Raw genomic sequence first — 17791 nt, 5'->3', positions numbered from 1 at the left:
TAGATGAGTGCAACAGCATCACAACAGACATAGGCCTAACACCGTGTCCTAACCACGTGTATTTTATAGCCGTACTGAAAGCAACAATTCACCTCAAAATAAATGATCTTCAAAATAAATAAAAGTGAACAAGAACGTTCAAACTGTCAACTCATTGTTAACAAACAAGTGTATTTCATGACGATTGTTTCAGTTAGTGATTTGAACCTATTACTTTATGTGGGAATCATTGGAACAAAACACATTTAAAGATTGATACTTAACTCTTTAAATAATAACCAACTCCAATTCAATTTTTTCTTTTAGTTTCTCATTTGCTTTGGTCAAACCTGACCTTATAACTTAAAAAAAAAACTAAAATATATGTGGATGGAATTGTGTCGCGGGCATTTTAAAGGGATACATGTGCCTCCTTTTGCGAGTACGGCCTCTTGATACACAGGGGTAGATCGTGCTTCACTGACAGGCGCTGCCTTTTTGTTTTTCACATATGCCAGGGATGAGAACGCTAGTACCAACTTTGCCCTATCCTTCCAATCTCAGTAAATCCAGTAAAAAGTCAGTAAATCCACTACTTCACGAGCAGAGGCTCCCTCACCTTCCCCACAAATGCTGGAGTACCTTTGACAGCTAGTCTCAAGAAATCCACAGCATACCCGAGTTATGAACAGACAAAGCAGGATGTCCACGAAATATGCCCAGTAATAAAACAGCGCTTAACAAAACTATAACACGTTCCACAATCCAAAGTGTTCACAGACTGCACACCTTCCGTAAACCTGCTTGCAAGTAGGTGTTGACATGGTATTTCTGTCAGTCGCCACATGACACACACACAAATTGCAACGACATATACCTTTATGGCACCAAAGGCCAATTTGCACTCATTCCTACACACAAAACATTACATGTCTGCAAGAGAACAATGCGTCTGTGCGCAACATACCTCAAACGCGTTCCGTTTCCCATCACACGTACAACACACCGACGCAGATGTTGCATTCCAAACAGTCCTCCTCGCCCTCAAAGGCAAACCTTTAACCTTCACTTTAACATCTCATGGCCAAGGCCGAGAGAACTACTCTCCACATGTGCTCGTGACAGGTGGTCCCTGTGGAACAGGAGAGGCCAGGGCTACTCACGTAGGAGCTGCATTATCTTGTGCGTTTCTCAGAGATGCTAAATCAGAGTAAGAGAAGACTACAAGGCAGTGGACCTCTCTCCGCAGAGTATAGCCATGCAAACAGATCCTCAGCAGCTCAGTGGAGGACAGGCTGAAGATAAAGTCGCTCTGCAACTGGGGCGGAAGGGAATTTGCTGGTGACGCTTCAAAGGGAGTCCGCAGCTCTATGTTGTGCCAACATCTTTGCTCCACGTGCAGGGAAGCCAGGAATCGGACTTTGTTCCTCTCGGCACCCTGGCCTTCTTGTTGCGACGGCTAGTCGCTGGGGGGTTCGGCAGCTGATCTCCTGTACAGATCTTCTTTAGAAGGTTCGAGTCCCTGGGCGTGTTGGAGGTGGACTCCCGTCGCACTGGCAGCTCTGGAAAAAAAATTAGGAAGGAGGATTGCATCCTCTTCCTCATCCTCCACCTCCAATGCACACAAGCAATCGTCCAATTTTTGCGTTTGGTGCTCCGATACCCTTAACGGGAACACAGAGCAGTGTGGACACTCCGTATAGAGTGGCAGGGGTATGACTTCTAAGTCTAATTCGTAGCTGGTTCCTTCAAAAAGAAATTTATTAATGAGTAAAGCAAACCCTGTGATAAACATAAATTCACTATACATTGACGTTCTGTTCTACAACAAATTACACGCACCAATAGCGACAATTTTCAACTACATATGGCAGCTTGGGGTGTGAGTCTGTGTAATTTAAATTGTAGAACAAAACATTATTGTCAAGTTATGTTTACCACAGGCTTCATTTTACTCATAAATTGAAAAACCCCATTATAACATCCCATTGGAAAATTGGAACCAGTGGCGAATTACACTTCCGAGTTCTGATGTCATACCTGCACCTTCTCTATTAACGTGCATGGGAGAGAAGGACTTTTCTTTCGCCCTTCGCTACTGGATGGGCGAAACGCAAACGTCAGTAAACTAACCAGGACTGCCGCAAAGCATGGGACCTTTGGAAACCGCTTGGCGTCTAGGAATAAAAGGAAAAAGAGCTACTCCACATATTGTACTGAAAAGTACCCACCTTGGCACGCTGGATATTAGAGTGAACGCTGAAAACGGCTTCCCAAAAGTATCTTCACGAGAATGGCAATGACGTATGTCAAATTCAACAACTACCCAATATTTACACTCATTTTTTAACATCTTCATGAAAAGTAGTAACTTGAGAGCTACTACAAATATTTTGGACAAATGAACACCGTTTCTTTTTAAATCTTCTCCTTCGTATTTTTCCTGTCGTTGCTTTACGGTTTGGCCAACATACTGAATTTATTGCTATTACGAGATCCGCCACATCTCTCCGTTCTGATGTCCGTGAAAGGACCAAAGGCTGTCGTGATGCTGCTCCAAATCACTGTTGACACACTTGACAGGTATATTTGACAGTTAAGAAAGGACAGGAGACATTGAGACCACGTAAGGGGGCACGAGTACACTACACTGTAGGGACAAGGGTCGGGAAAGCCACACATTTGGAGGCGCTGTCATATCTGACCTTGAAACCAGTCCAAATACATGTCGTCAGGACTGTCGTCCGTCGCCTCATATAAGACTACCCGGCAGCAGTCCGTAAAAAAACAACAGAAACACAGTCAACCTTTGTGTGTTAAACTTTTTGTCTGTTGAGGTGAAGTTTGTTTGTGTTCAACTGTGCTATGTGCTATGTTCTATGTTTGGAATAGTGTCCCACCATACTAATAATAATTCTACTCTCTTTTCTATTATTTTTGCCATGGAATATTTCACCCAAGTCTGAATGTGGAAAACACCTGAGGCACAGCAGTATTAAACATTAGTTTCACTTTTTCTGACACAAACCTATTGCACAAATAAATATCATCTACTCTACATTTATGGAGCAGATCAGCATATTACAATGATTTCGAAAAATATCATGCGACACTGAAGTAATGGCTGCTGAAAATTCACTTTTCAAATAAATTACATGTTTACATATACCAAATCATAGCATACTGTAAATAAATTGATTATTTTACATATGTAAATAATACATTTCATATTTTACTTATTTATTTAATGTTTTTACAAAGTATTACAAATGGAGGCTGACATCAATACTGACAGCTCTGTTAAACTGATTGTTTTATCTAATTACCAATTATAACAATTGAACATTGCAGTAGAACTGAAAGCTATGACTAAACCGCAAATGATCAAATATCAGGTTTTTAAAATTATCACATTTTATTCATTATTTATGAACAATTAGCATACATTACAAAATAACAACTTTCAATTTAGTGTACTTAAAACGATATTCACAATATTCAAATCCATTATATCACATTTACATGTGCCTTTTTATATAGTTTGATGATGTTTCTGTCAATAACGCAGATAAATAACTTAAACCATTTATTATCAGTACACTTACACCTGTATGTCCTAATCATCACGCATTGAACAACAAATATTAATTGCACAAATTACCACATTGTTTTTCCCTGCCCCGACTAACTATACTATTAACTATAAATAGTTTTGTTTTGTAGCACAAGTATAAAAGTCTGTCCCATGTCTAAAAACAAGTAGTGTACTTCATCACTTAAACAGGCACGTGACTGACAAAACACATTAATGTTCCAGACAGGGCAGACAAAATACATTTTGTTTTCAGACAAATACATTTCCAAACCACATCCATCCGTTTGGCTGAGCACTTCAAAATACCACTTCATTTTCCTATCAATCATAGAAAGGTCTAAAATTTCATTAAAAAAATGTACTATTACTATTATTATGATAAAAAGCTGTGATGCTAATTTGTAGCATTCGAAACATGAAGACAATTAACATACAATTGCAGTAATATATGGTTTCTCTGTGTTCTTCTAGACATCTCACCTATTTTTATAAGAATAAAGTATATTTATAATGCTAATAGACTTTAATGTTAATAGACTAATTGGCCTTTGGAATTAAAATAGGAAGAACATTTATTTATTTATGATACATTATTCAATCACAAAGAAAATTGGTGTCCTTAAAGGTTGGATTTTTCCTAATTTTTTTAATTAAGGCATTAAGATCAATTTCCAAAAGATGATTTTTTTATTCCTCTTTTTAGGCAACTTTAGCATGGTGTCCTAACGTATTCACATCACTATATTATTATTTCATTAAAACCTTGCTAATTCATAATCGCACTTAGACAAAGCACCATTTCAGTTTCATTTCATTAAATTGTGCAGTCCTACATTAACCTCACACACAAAAAAGCACACAACAAACGCTCACTTCATACAAACACGCCACTCACACACGTGCAAATAATCGCCTGTGTGTTACTGTGCTAAATTTCACCGCTAAATGTCACCGTTTTTTCCCCCTAGCTGTTGCACACACATGAATGAAAGAAACTTTATTCATTTATATATAAGTCAATGAAGTTAGCAGTAAGCAGAACGCTAGTATTCCTTCTCAAACGTAGGCTGCGTTTCAAACCCCTCGTAACCACATGCATTTTTGCCCCCTAGCCGACTTTTGTGCTCTATTATCTGCTACGAGTAGTAGTAGTGTGAGAGTTCTCGTGCGCGGGTCTCACCCTCTGGTGGCAGTCTGCGTGAGTGTGCGGAGGTGGCAGTGAGGCGGAAGCCTGCGGGCAGGGTCTCCGCTGAGCCGGGCATCATGCTGATCCCGTGGACATCCCGCGGAGGAAACTGCCTCCTCCACGACGGCCCTCGGAAGTCTTTCTCGTCGCACTACGGATGGTCCAAAGACAAATTTAGACCAAAGTGCTATTTTACACTGCTTATTGCAGCAAATAGTTACATAAACAATATGCTTTTAGCTTTGCTGTGCAATTGATGTAAGCTTACATTGGCTCATTGCACAATTCACTGTCAAGGTCAATGGAAAAAAACAAAAACAAAACAGAACCCTCATCAGCTTTTCAGTGCTTTTTTTTTTTTGGTTTAGTACAGTTTATACTCAAAATTTTTATTTTTATGCAGACCAACATGCTAAAACAATTGTCATTTACGCTGCCTTGTGTTTCTTTTGGAACTTGACTGTGAAAAGCGCTCGTTCTAAATTGCTCGTTTTTGAGGTTCGGTTTCTTATACGACACTCCCTATGCTGTCGAATGTTCGGTTCTAATAAAATAAAGAAACTAGTGCTTGACCTCATCTAATCGCCTCTCTGTTCCAAGTGCCAGCAGATTGTTGTACTCTCTTTCCAGAATTTGTCTAGCCTGTGGGGAAAAAAGAGTGAATTAAATATTTTCCCCTCCAAATAAACATGTGATAGCTGTAAAGTGTGTGTGTGTGTGTGGATGGATGGAGACCTGAGTGTTTTGATTGGGGATCTGCAGCAGCAGGGCCAGGCTGCTATAGTCGAAATTGTCGTCGAGTGCGACGAGCGCCCCATGCACGCCGCTCTCTAACAGGATGTTGGCGTAGTCGCGGAGACCGATGCTCTGGATCCAGCGAATCGCCCGTTCGTTACTCCACACCAGCACGTCTATGCAAACACAAACACAAAATCCTAGTGGATGTTTTTGTTCATTGGAATATCGCAAGCGCCTTTGCTGGCGGCCCCCGGGGTACTATAACTTACCTCTTATCTCGTGCTGACTGCTCTCTCTGCGTCTCTCCAGCTCCTTCCTGTCGTAGTTCAGCTTCTTCAGACACATAATGCCGTACTGCAGACTGGTTCTGTTACAAACAATACATTGATATTACAACCAATGGCAGTTTAAATGTGGCCGAGTCTGCTCGGATTTAATCACTCGATCGGATGGAAATGTTTTACGCCAATAGTTTGACACCAATGTTCTTGGACTGTTGACCTGTGAAAGCTGTCCACCATTTTTAAATGCACTCTGAGGTCCTTCTTGGTGAGGTGGTCCAGCATGCGCGCGTCCACCAAACACTCCATGAAGTAGCTGCGGTACTGAGGTAGGCCAAGACTGGGCAGCCACTCGTTCCCGATCCACTCGTGATTCATGTCCCCGTATGCTAGCGTCTAAATCACACACACCACCGTTAACAACCATGTGATTCTGACTAAAAGAGCTACTTTGTGTCATCTAGACATTTTATAAAGCCTTGGTTGCATATTCTTAGGGCTGTAACTTTCTTATTTCAATAACTTTATATTAATTAAACACAAAAGTCACACTAAAGACATTTATAATGTTACAAACATTTCCATTTCAAATAAAGGCTGTTATTGAACTTTATATTCGATATTCATCAAGGAATTCTGACAAAACCAAAATTAAGTGGACTAAAATTAGAAATATTATAAATAATTGAACACCAATAATAACTTCGCACCAGATCAGAATACTACAATAATTTATTAAGGATCATTTGAGTAATAAAATTCAAATAAAATACATTTAAATTTAAAATGGAATAATACTTCACGATATTACTGCTCGAACAAATGCAGCCTTGGTAAGCATAACAGACTTAATGAATCTTAATTATTCAAAATTAATTCTTAATATAAAAAAACATATTTTTAGCAGAGTCGCTGCACGTTATACGCTGTAATTCCTGCGGGTGGAGTTTGCTTTATGTAAACGGTATTTGGCGGATAGTTGCGTCAAATCCAGGTATCCTCATGCGGATATAAAGCAAAAATGACCATGTTCACTGACTTTTACATATTCACAACATAATGTGGATGTGACATCGCACACAGACGAGGTTAGTACAATTTTCTATCGCTCTGCTCTCATGTTAACATTAAAGGCATGTAAAATAACATTTGCTAATGAATGTGAATTAGTGTATGTATGTGTGGACTGTCACGCTCTCACCTGTGACCAGCTCCCCTCCTCTGACTGGGACTTCTGCGGAGAAACAAGGAAGTGATTTTATCAGCTCTACGTCTGCAAACTCTTGCTTAACTGTATGTACGTCAGTTTACTTTTCAAAGCACATACATACTTAGTTTTATAATAAGTTGTTAGTTTTAGAATAAATGATCACCCAATTGTTCATGCTAATGCACCAGGTTTAAACATTATTAAACATGTGACACAACAGTTGTACAACAATTTAAGAAACTTTTCCATCTCTCTCTATGCATGCAAGTACAATGAAACATCACACAAACTACATTCCCAAATCCAGAAAACTCAGGGACATTTTGTAAAATTCAATAAAATCAAGAATCTGTGATGTGTTAAATGTTCTTATTTAACCTATATTTAAATGACAAAAGCGTAAAGAAGAATTATCAAAGTTTTCACTAACCAACTTACAGTAGGTAAATATTTCAATTTTGATGGCTGCAACACACATAAAAAAAAAAAGCTGGGACAGAGGCTCAATAAAAGTGAAAAGCTTATAGAATATCCAAGTTAAACTCTTGAAACAGTCCACAAAGAGTTGGTAATAGGTGAGTGGATCGTGATTGAGTGTAAAAGGAGCATCTCAGTCTTTGCAAGCAAAGATGGGCCATGGCTCATCACTTCATGACAGAATTATCAAACAATTCAAAAATTTCAAAAAGCATTTCATTTTTTTAACCTTCTATCATACATACATAATATTGTGAAAAGATTCAGGGAATCCAGAGAAATCAAGGCAGGAAATCTCTGTAACCTGAATCTCTGTTACGAAATGAGAAAGCTGTAGATCTGTTCAATACAGAGATGCTGCCGAGTTCTCTGGGCCCGAGCTAATCTCAGATCAAATATTCACAACCTAATCTTGACATCTACATATCAAAAGACAGTAGAAATGTGTAATGTGTGGTTAATGTGTGTGTCCATATTTCAGCTTGTTTTGGGGAAAAACGGACATCGAGTTCTCAGACAAAAGCAAACATCTGTCATTGAATGGGGGTGCATCAGTGACTTGCAAATGTGTGAGGATACCATTGAGGTGAAGGCGTATATTTGGATTGTACAGAGACATAAACTGCCATCAAGATGACATCTTTCCTGGGAAGCAAGACTATGTCAAGGCCTCATTCAGCACATGCTAAAACAAAGTGGTTTCTAAGAATCTCTACACCATCGAGCCTGCCTGCAGTCCAGATCTGTCTCTTATTGAAAATGTAACGACAACCACAGACTTTTGAGTGGCTGTCATGTCTCCGAAATTCCACTTGCCAAACTTTAACAATTAGTATACCCAATTCCCAAACATTTAAAAAAGTGTAATTAAAAGGAAAGATAAACATGCCTCTATCCCAACTTTTATGGAGTGTGTTGCAGCCATCAAATTTTTTTTATATTTACAAAATACACTTAAGTTGGTCAGTGAACACTGAAATTCTTTGTACCCTTGTCAGGTAAATAAAGGTTAAAGACAATTAACAAATCACACATTCTTGATTTTATTGCATTTTACAAAAGTCCTAACTTTTCTGGATTTGGGGTTGTACATCAGATTCACATGCATTCGTCTGATTCCGTTCCAGGCTCGTGTTCTCGGTGATGGTTATATGCTGATGAGGGTGAACCGTGATTATTGTATGAGACTCAATGGAGAATAACGAGGCTAGTTTTATTCTCCTTTGACTGATTACATTCCATTTGAACGTGAGAATGTTAGGTCCGTTCAGCCTCGTTGAGACCTCTTCTATATGAAATTAGGGCCTCTCGGTGCTGGTTCTCCCATCTAAAGATCGTTAGCGCTGGATGTGATTGATGACGGCACATATGAGCTGATTATATTCAGACGTGAACTGAGGAAATCTTCCTCTGCCCAGTTAAAGACCAGAGCTTGGAGTCAACATGAATCCCCATTCGCAAATCATTTTACTTCCTTAGTTTGATGTGTTTCAACGTTTAAAGTGGGTCAAAGTGACCTTCGAGAGCATCTTGACATATCGTTTCTTTTTCTGTTGTTGTTGTTTTTTTTGCCATTATTGCGACTTGAAAGCACAATAAGACCAGGAACTTGTACTAGAAAAGTAAATGATGCTCATTTCGATTTCATGTCGACTTTCATGCTCTATCCTGAGTCTGTGAAACAAAAACATTTGCAAAAAATTTAAAGTGCCCCTATTATGCTATTTTAAAACTTCCTAATGCTGTTTTGGAGTCTCCTACAACAGGTTTACATGCATCAAAGGTCAAACATACATTTGCACATCACCACATTTTCAATGATTCTCAAACGACCCGTCAGATGAATCGATCTCTCTAAATCCCTCCTTTCTGCAAGCTACTCTGCTCTGATTGGCCAGACAGCTCAGTCTGTTGTGATTGGTCTACCACGTACAGCGCACAGCTCTGCTTTTCCTGAGGCTATCTTCACCGTAAACTAAACACAGTATCGAACAATGACGTTGATTTTACCATGTTAATCCTAGCGCGAGTCAGATGATGAAACACTGGTAGAACTAGTTATTCAACCCGAACCTCCATCGCAAGGACAACTCTAGCAGGACGTTTCTCAGTGAAACACTACTCAATTTGAGGTACATTATGAGATGTTGCAACTGTAATTCCTTACCATTTCCTTCGGGATAAATAAAGTACAGTATATCTATCTATCAGCATTAACAAGTGCATGTCCATCAACAAACCAATTATTTTACTTGTACTAATTCATTTACAGAGTATTTTTTCTAATATATTGTTCTATTGTTTTTTCTAATATATTGTTTCTAATATATTGTTGTATATTAGATATATTATCTAATATATTTTTCTAACATGTGGAAACTGCATCAATAACAGGCCATTGAACAGGTCACATGAATTTTAACCACTGATTCTTCACATGCTCATCCTTGGGCAGTGAAAAAAACTGGCTTTACCTTCACATTGTAGAGCACAGCGTCTTCTCGACATGATATCCAGCATCCACAGGAATCAGTTGCAGTGTTTGAGGTTCAAGTTTACCCTTGTGTCTGCACGCACAATATGCTATATGCAATATGCATGTTTCGTCTTGACGTCGCAACGAAATGGCTTATGACTCGTTTGAAAAACGATTAATTTCATTGACTCAGAGTCGACTCATAGCTCAAGACAATAACTTTATATATGGCGCACTTTAAGATTTAAAACTTTGCAGGATGTTTTCATTCTTTTAGAGCTATTTACACACTACATAAAAGGTCATCTTAAAAAAGCCATAATAGGAGCCCTTTAAGTAAGAGTAAGCAAAGAGCATATGGGTGGGCTTTTTTTTTTGTTAGACGGTTGAAAAGGATGAGGTGACTGACCGTTTTCAAGGGGGCGGCAAGGGTCTCCATTTCCTCGTGGGTTACCCACACGTTACCCGACGGCTATGTGGGCGGCCCCGGAGATGAATCCGACAGGAAGGGCAAGCAGTGTTAAAGAAGAAGAGCAGCAGCACTGTAAGCCAATAGTGTTACAGCATCACAGTCAGATCATTAGCGAGAAAGAGTCAAAGGCCAGAGTCAAAGGACACATACAGAGCACATGCGCACTGAAAACACAAACGCACGTCAGGGGAGACCAAACATTGTTCTCTCTGACCGGACGGGAGCCGCTGCTGAAGACGAAAACTGCGTTTAACATGCAAAATTAGCTGATGCCTCAAGTCTTGTGCACGCTGCTCAATTTCATTCTTTTTTCAGTCCTTTTCTTTTTGCCTGTGAGCTTTTCTACGACGTGTTTACGACATCAGGTGCGACATCATTGTGTCAAATGGCCAGTTATGGACAAAATCGAACAGTGTGCACCAGACTTTGTGTAATTAGTAGTTTTTCAGGAGATGCTTTAAGAAAGTGTGCATACAAATAACTTTGAGAAGCTGCAGTTTGACTGCTGGGATGTGTGTGTGTCAGTCTGTGAATGTGTCATCACACAATACAGTCACAGATCAGCTGTCACAGACGATGCAAAACACTATTACCATGACAACAGAAAAAAAACCAAGCTGCAAATGGGTTAAAAATAACTGACAGTAAGGATGCTATGGCCATGGACCGGTGTGGCCCAGTATTTTCCAAACAAGGCAAGACTTTGATGATGAAACTTTGGGAGGGAGTTTGTTTTTAATAATGTATGTTATTGATAAGAAAGAAAATAAACAAAATGTGTGTGTGTGTGTACTCACGGTTCTAGACGTAGGGGGAGCCGAGGGGCTGGTGAGCGAGACCATCTCCTGGATGGCCAGGCGCAGTTTGAGGCGGTGCAGTGGGTTGCTGATGCCGATCTCTCTCTGGATCTCGGTGTCCGACAGGGCAGACATGATGGCCCCGCTTTTTACGTTGGCACGACACGCTGCGACGTACCATGCTGGCATCCCCAGCCACAGCTTTCAACACATACGCACATTTTTGCATGATTAAACATGTACAAGACTGCATTATAATGACTCTAAAACAGGGGTAAGCCAACCCTGTTTCTGGAGGGCTACCTTCCTGCAGACTTCCGCTCCAACACACTAACCTGTTATACCATGAACACCTTGATTAGCTGGTTCAGGTGTGATTGATTAGGGTTGGAGCTAAACTCTGCAGGATGGTAACCCAAATCATCTATGTTGCAAGCTTCACCACTAGATGGCGCCATTGCACTATGTGTAAGTCTTTTCTGACCACAAAAAAACCTGAATCTGTTTTAACACCATGGGCAAATCATGCAACTAATTCATAGCCAGAATAAGAAAATACTAACAAGTTCAATATTGTATGTGTAACATTGTTGGGAAACAACAACAAAAAAAAACTCTCAAAAAAAGTTGCAGCCATGTTACTACAGCTTAATACTGCAATTGCATCATTCTAGGAAAGACTGATCTCAGTATGTAATATGCAACTGTTCTACTACTCAGATCCTTATTCAGCTGGCATTAAAGAGCCTTGGAGTTATCTTAACCATGCAATACACTTCCTATCTGTGCCACTTTTTTTGGAAAAATCCATAAATAATTTCAAGGATACCATCCCAGGCCTTTCTTTTTGGAGCAATAATCACATTTCTTTCTTTATATATTAGTTTCTTTGTTTTTGGCTGCATAGCTGAACATATAAAACATTAACCAGATAACAAATGGTATCTTTAAGGCTTGAATACACTACAGGACTTTTAAAACACTAGTTAGTCCTAGACTAAAATGCTTAAGCATTGTTTGAGCTTAAAAGCAACTTGTACTGGCATATCTTAAAATATGTCACTGCCATTGTTTTGTCTCAAGATGCACGACAGTGATGTTTTTTCAAAGGCACATTTATAAAAGCTACTTAAAGGCAGGGTAGGAAGAAATCCCCAAAAATTCTTTTTTCCAAATTTGTTTAAACTGTCTTTATATATCAATGCATAATTAAAATGTAAGTACTCTGGAAAATAAATTCTAAAAATCGAGTGACTGTAGTTCTCTCAGGACTGTAATAAACACAGCTCATTATTCCATTCGGGACGAAAGAAATGATTGGCTGGGGCGACTGTCACTCTCCCTCGCTACCATGGATACCACCTCTGCTTATACAGGAGCAGCCCAAATGCACGCACCCGTTTGAAGAGGCACGGAAGCTAGTAATAACAATTATGGCAGAGAAAGAACAGTCTAAATTTTCAGTACCTGCATATAGAGGCAGCGAAGTCAAACAAGTTAAAAAAAGGAAGACAGTATTTGAAAAGGCTAGGAACAAAAAGTCTTCGGATAAATCAAAAAATCATACGAGAGTCAATATCGGCGTGGCTTTCCAGCAGTGGCGACAACTGAGGGATTTTAAGGGGCTGAAAAGTGACTCCATGATGGCTTTATTTCTGCTGGATAGGTAATCTTGCTGTTTTCATTTTGATGGCATTTATTTTTTCATGAAGCATGTATCACTAGCACACGTAGCTACCTAATATAGCTACCTAACGTTACGTAGCATAACTAACGTTACACTGGCTTAGCTATGACGGTGTAACTTTGGTGTCGACTGGTATAACGTTACTGTTAGTGAGCCAGGGTTGAGACGTTTAATTTCGCCAAATCTAACTTTAGGTTACAAAAGTTTAGGGGATCTATTTTTATACCTAGCTTTACCCTATGCCTAAACTTTGTTCCTATTTCAACGTGAACTCTACCTGCTCCGTTTTTTCACGTTTGGTATGTTGTTATATGCTCTACATATGTTTACACATGTCTTTATGTTGTATCTGTATGTGTTATACAATATATGTTGTGTGTGTGTGTTATATTATCTTGGGTCAGCAATGCAGTTGTGAGAAGGTGTTTGAGTGAATGATCAAAATGTGGTGATTTAACTGTTATGGTGATTTGCTTGTTTTTATAGTTATGAGAAAGACATATCAACGTCCACGCCATCAAAAAGTGGATTTACAAGGCCACCATCCCCTGTTTCCACTATTGTCGCGGAGTCTCTTTCTGATAGGTGAGACTTTTATGTTATGTCATTCAGTGAATGAGTGACAGTTTGTACAACAATAAAGTTAGTTATTTTATTACTTGTGATTCTGACATGATGTCACTACATGCACTGCGCTCCTCTCTGCTCGGCGCTGGTAAACGCGTCCGACTCTTCCAGCTGAGCGAACGGCCGGGGTCGCGCGTTCATGTGTTTTGGGGGCGTGGCTTTGGAAAGGGGCCGAGAAGGGAGGGGGTGGGAGTTAATGGAATAATGAGCTGTGTTTATTTCAGTCCTGAGAGGACTACAGACACTTGATTTTTATAATTTCTTTTCCAGAGTACTTACATTTTAATTATGCATTGATATATAAAGACAGTTTAAAACAAATTTGGAAAAAAGTAAAAATGAAATTACAAATTACAAATGAAAACAAGCAAAGCTGATGTGTTTAAGTGCCCAAACCGAAAATTAATACTGCCCACCTCCAACCACGCGACTACTGTAGGACCGTCCCACTGAGCAAAAGGTAACCCTTTTCTTCTGGCTTCTTCCAACAACTCGTGCCTAGAGAGAGAGCAGGTGGCAGAGACAAAGCGAGACAGAGAGGAAGAAAGATAAGGAGAAAGACAGAACTAGCTTAGAGATAATCAACTGAACAGAAAGAGAGAGGGAGGGAAAGGGGCATGTAGAGAGAAAGTGAGATGCTTTATCTGTCTCTGCCAGGTTTCCTGTCCTTTAATGGCCACTATCTGTTTATCAGAGCAACATGGAACACCAAATGCATAAGTTTCTTTTTAAAAGTTTCTTTCATACCCACTACTACTTGTCCGTAATTAGCATGTAGCATGACGAATGCTACCATTTCATGTAATCTTTGTAAATAAGCAGTACATAAGCCAATATAATGCTTGGTTTGAATTCACATCGCTCCAAGATTTAATTTTAGGTCCGTCTCGTCTCTTAAAAATGGTTTGGGTTTCTGTTTATGAATCAAAGACCAGGTTGCGGTGGGATAAAACGAACAAAAGAAACTAAGGGTAAAGTTGATCACGCTGAGAAGTCAACTAACTGTGAGTTCCAGTTTCTCAGATAAACATATCATGACATTTCCTTGCTGTGTCCTGATCCTGAGAGCTTAAGGAAACTGGAATGCCGTGACTTATCGAGGGAAAACAGAAACGCCTTTTCTTTTGAACCCTATTCCGTCTTTTTTCTTGATAAATATTTGCGCTTTAAGACAAGGCTGCTATCATAAACTTTCATCACAGAGACGCTTTTTTTACAGCGTTCTTCAGTGGGAAATATGTTTAGCTTTTTCCAAGGTTTTACAGGGGCTGAAGGACTTGTAACAGAGTGTGTCCTCAGCAATGTTCCAATATATCTCTCCTGCTAATGTCCGAATGTACTCGTCTCCAAGGATCCGCCATCTTGAGCCGGTGTAACTGAGAGATATTTCAAGGCAAGGCTTTACGTTTGCTGGAACTGTGTTGGAATTCTGAGGGCATTTGGCTACAGAACAAGTACAGGTGAATATTTTACGATACAAAGATGTTGTGGTGGACTTTAAGGCAGAGACAGTTGGATGTTCCTCGCTCAGAGAGCAGCTTCATAATCCAACCGCATCTTTGGGGTCTACAGTAAGGCCACTTGAATAAACTGTTGGGTACAGTACTAACACATGCTGTTAGTGAGTGATATGGTACTGTCTGCAAAAAAAATATGTCAAAACCGCTTATGTGGCCACTGAGATCTTTTTTCCACCGAAATGGTGCCGTGATGGTGTCTGATCCGGTTCTGTGTTTGTGTGTGTGTTGAGGGGCTTGTTTATAAGTCTTACTCCTTGTTTTGGGAACATATTTTAGCATTCCAAGTGATTCTGTTCCTTTATGCAGCTTGTTCGTACAACTAAAGCTGGGTTTTAATCAACCGTTTGAATAAAAATAACGGTGGATCATGGGAAAGCCACGATAAACCAATTTAAACTTTTTGGAAAATGCCACTATGAGACAAACCCTGGTACATAAATGGCACTGTTATTAACAAGTTTTGGTCCCTTTTGAAATGGCACCTTGTGAAAATGAAACTTTGTAACTACTTATTTTCGGTACAAGGGGATAAAAACATTCTAAGCAAACACACTTATCCCATGATGTTCTATTGTAGTATCAGCTATCTCAGATAAACCTGACCCTAGAAGAGACATTCAAAATATGGTTGATCATGTTACAGGATATGTTGGTCCTCGGTTTTAAGTAAATGGCTGTTGGTCTGAATAAGCTGCTAATAAAGTGGACCGAACTTTACAATGAGAGATAAAGTTGGAAGTAGTGAAGTCTTTTCCGTACTGTGACTTATGGCGCTTTTCCACTGCATGCTACGGTACGGTTCGGTTCGGTACGGCACGCTTTGACGCTTTTCCACTGCATGGTACGGTTGGGCTCGGCTCGGTACGGCTCACTTGTGGCGCTTTTCCACTGCATGGTACGGTACGGCTCGCTTCGGCTCACTTTAAATGGTACCACCTCTGTTGAGGTTCCAAGCGTACCGTACCGATACTAAAATGTGACGTGGAAGCACTGTAAATCACTGATTGGTCAGACAGACAGAATCGTCACTACCAGCGTCATTTTATTTGCGAGACATCAAACCCGCTAGATTTAAATAGCCAGTAACAGCCACCGCTGTAGCACCTGTTTTAAAACTACTTGCTTGACTTGCTTTAAGAAAAAAAACTTCCAAAAAAGAAATGGCTGAATCGTGGTCAGTGGACGAGAAGCGCAGACGTTCCTCTTGTTGGTTGCCGAGGAGCGGATAAACTATAACGATCAGTCATAATCCCACCCACTTTGAAGCGTTACTAACTGCAGTGGAAAAGCAACCGAGCTAAAGCGAACTGTGCCGTGCCGCGCCGAGCCGAGTCGTACTACGCAATGGAAAAGTGAAGTTACATCCAGGTGAAACTAGTTATTGAAAAGGAAAAAATTGTAGGTCAGGGACTTGTTATTTAGATGGAGGCAGATCTTAGTGTGAGCTTGCAGTCAATTGTGGGCAGGGTTCAAGCGGACTAAATGAGTAGAGAATCCGGCATACATACGTCACCGGAGAGAAGTCTGCCGTGTCACTGGAAGTTCAAGCGATCACATTGTGATTAAGATTTTGTTGTTGTTGCATGGATGAATTGTTCACAACATGCATTTAGAAAATAGATTGGGTGAAATATGCATTACTAAGGTTTCCCAGTTCAAACAGGCATGTTTAAAGGGCCACCTTTTCTTTGATGTAAACACAAAGCACAGAACCAGATCCAACGCATTCTCATCCTTTGGCGTCATATGTGACGCCATATGACAAAACGGCGAAATACTACGCACATGGCACCCTTTATCGTCAATATAACACGCACTGTGATGGGTAGGTTTAGGTGTGGGGTAGGGTCTGCGTCTCATATTCACGCTAAAGGATGCCAGTCAACTTTATGACGCCTTGGGTTTGCGTGTTATATTCACGCTAAAGGATGCCATGTGCGTAGTATTTCGCCGTTTTGTCATATGGCGTCACATATGCCGCCAAAGGATGAGAACGGGCTCACCAGATAGGGCACCGGCACCGTGTCGGTGGCGAACTATCCAGTGGCCGTGACCTTTCGTGTCTGTGTGCTGTAAAGGCATTAAGGCCTTCGTGGTGATGGTGGTGGTTATGATGTATCTCTCCTCATCTTTAAGTGTTGGACTGCATATGTTCAGGTCCAATGTAATGCGTATGAGTGACTTCCTCTGAACATACTGTCGCTGGGGAGGGAGAGAAACAGTTATGAGAGAAAACAAAATGAAAAGAAAAAGAGAGCAGGGAAGTAGTCAATGAGTTGACAGTCCATAACCAGAGACGAGACCTGGTTATTGAATACGGCACACAATGCACACACACACACGCGCACGCACACATACACGAGAGGAGAAAGGCCTCGGCATGGCAGATCGAGAACAGGTTGTTATAAAGGCACACATTCTCTCTCCAGGCAGAGATGCATCCTCTATAGAACTGCAGAGGGGGAGAATCACATTTACAGTCAAATGAAAAAGAAAGGCAGAGGCAGGGGTCTCTAGATGGACAGAAAGGAAATGCGTCGGACCCCCCTGAAGATAGACACACACTTTAGGAGCATGACGACAGACACGGACAGAGCGTCGACAGTGGAAAATGCAGCAAGTCTCGGCAACACAAACTAAACTTACCCGCTGATACAGAGTCAGATGAGGAGAAAGAGAGAGAGAGAGAGAAAAGAAAAATAGAGAAAGCGATGGGAGACAAAATTAAATGCTTGTTATTGAGCAT

At 40.3% G+C, this 17791-nt stretch overlaps 1 protein-coding gene across 9 annotated transcripts in view; it reads right to left on the bottom strand.

Annotated features, from left to right (window-relative positions):
- Nucleotides 1–17791, bottom strand: part of ppfia2 (PTPRF interacting protein alpha 2) — a 163504-nt gene that overhangs the window by 3917 nt on the left and 141796 nt on the right. For 4 of the 9 annotated variants that reach the window (XM_077234138.1, XM_077234139.1, XM_077234140.1 and 1 more), the window contains 8 exons: nucleotides 13942–14023; nucleotides 11212–11412; nucleotides 6981–7013; nucleotides 6000–6175; nucleotides 5768–5865; nucleotides 5496–5671; nucleotides 5334–5402; nucleotides 4755–4911 (listed from right to left, as the gene is read on the bottom strand). In XM_077234138.1, coding sequence (XP_077090253.1) covers nucleotides 4755–4911; nucleotides 5334–5402; nucleotides 5496–5671; nucleotides 5768–5865; nucleotides 6000–6175; nucleotides 6981–7013; nucleotides 11212–11412; nucleotides 13942–14023 — 992 coding nt within the window. Of the gene's footprint in view, nucleotides 1–2684; nucleotides 2742–4754; nucleotides 4912–5333; nucleotides 5403–5495; nucleotides 5672–5767; nucleotides 5866–5999; nucleotides 6176–6980; nucleotides 7014–10351; nucleotides 10415–11211; nucleotides 11413–13941; nucleotides 14024–17791 lie in introns of all 9 variants that reach the window. The other 5 variants (XM_077234135.1, XM_077234141.1, XM_077234136.1 and 2 more) reach the window with 3 other exon arrangements.

This window comes from Siphateles boraxobius, unplaced genomic scaffold, assembly GCF_051911475.1.
Source record: "Siphateles boraxobius isolate OS27281-9 unplaced genomic scaffold, OSU_SipBor_1 19, whole genome shotgun sequence".
Lineage (NCBI taxonomy): Eukaryota > Metazoa > Chordata > Actinopteri > Cypriniformes > Leuciscidae > Siphateles > Siphateles boraxobius.
The sequence above is the reverse complement of the archived record's forward strand: the minus strand, read 5'-3'. Positions and strand labels throughout refer to the sequence as shown.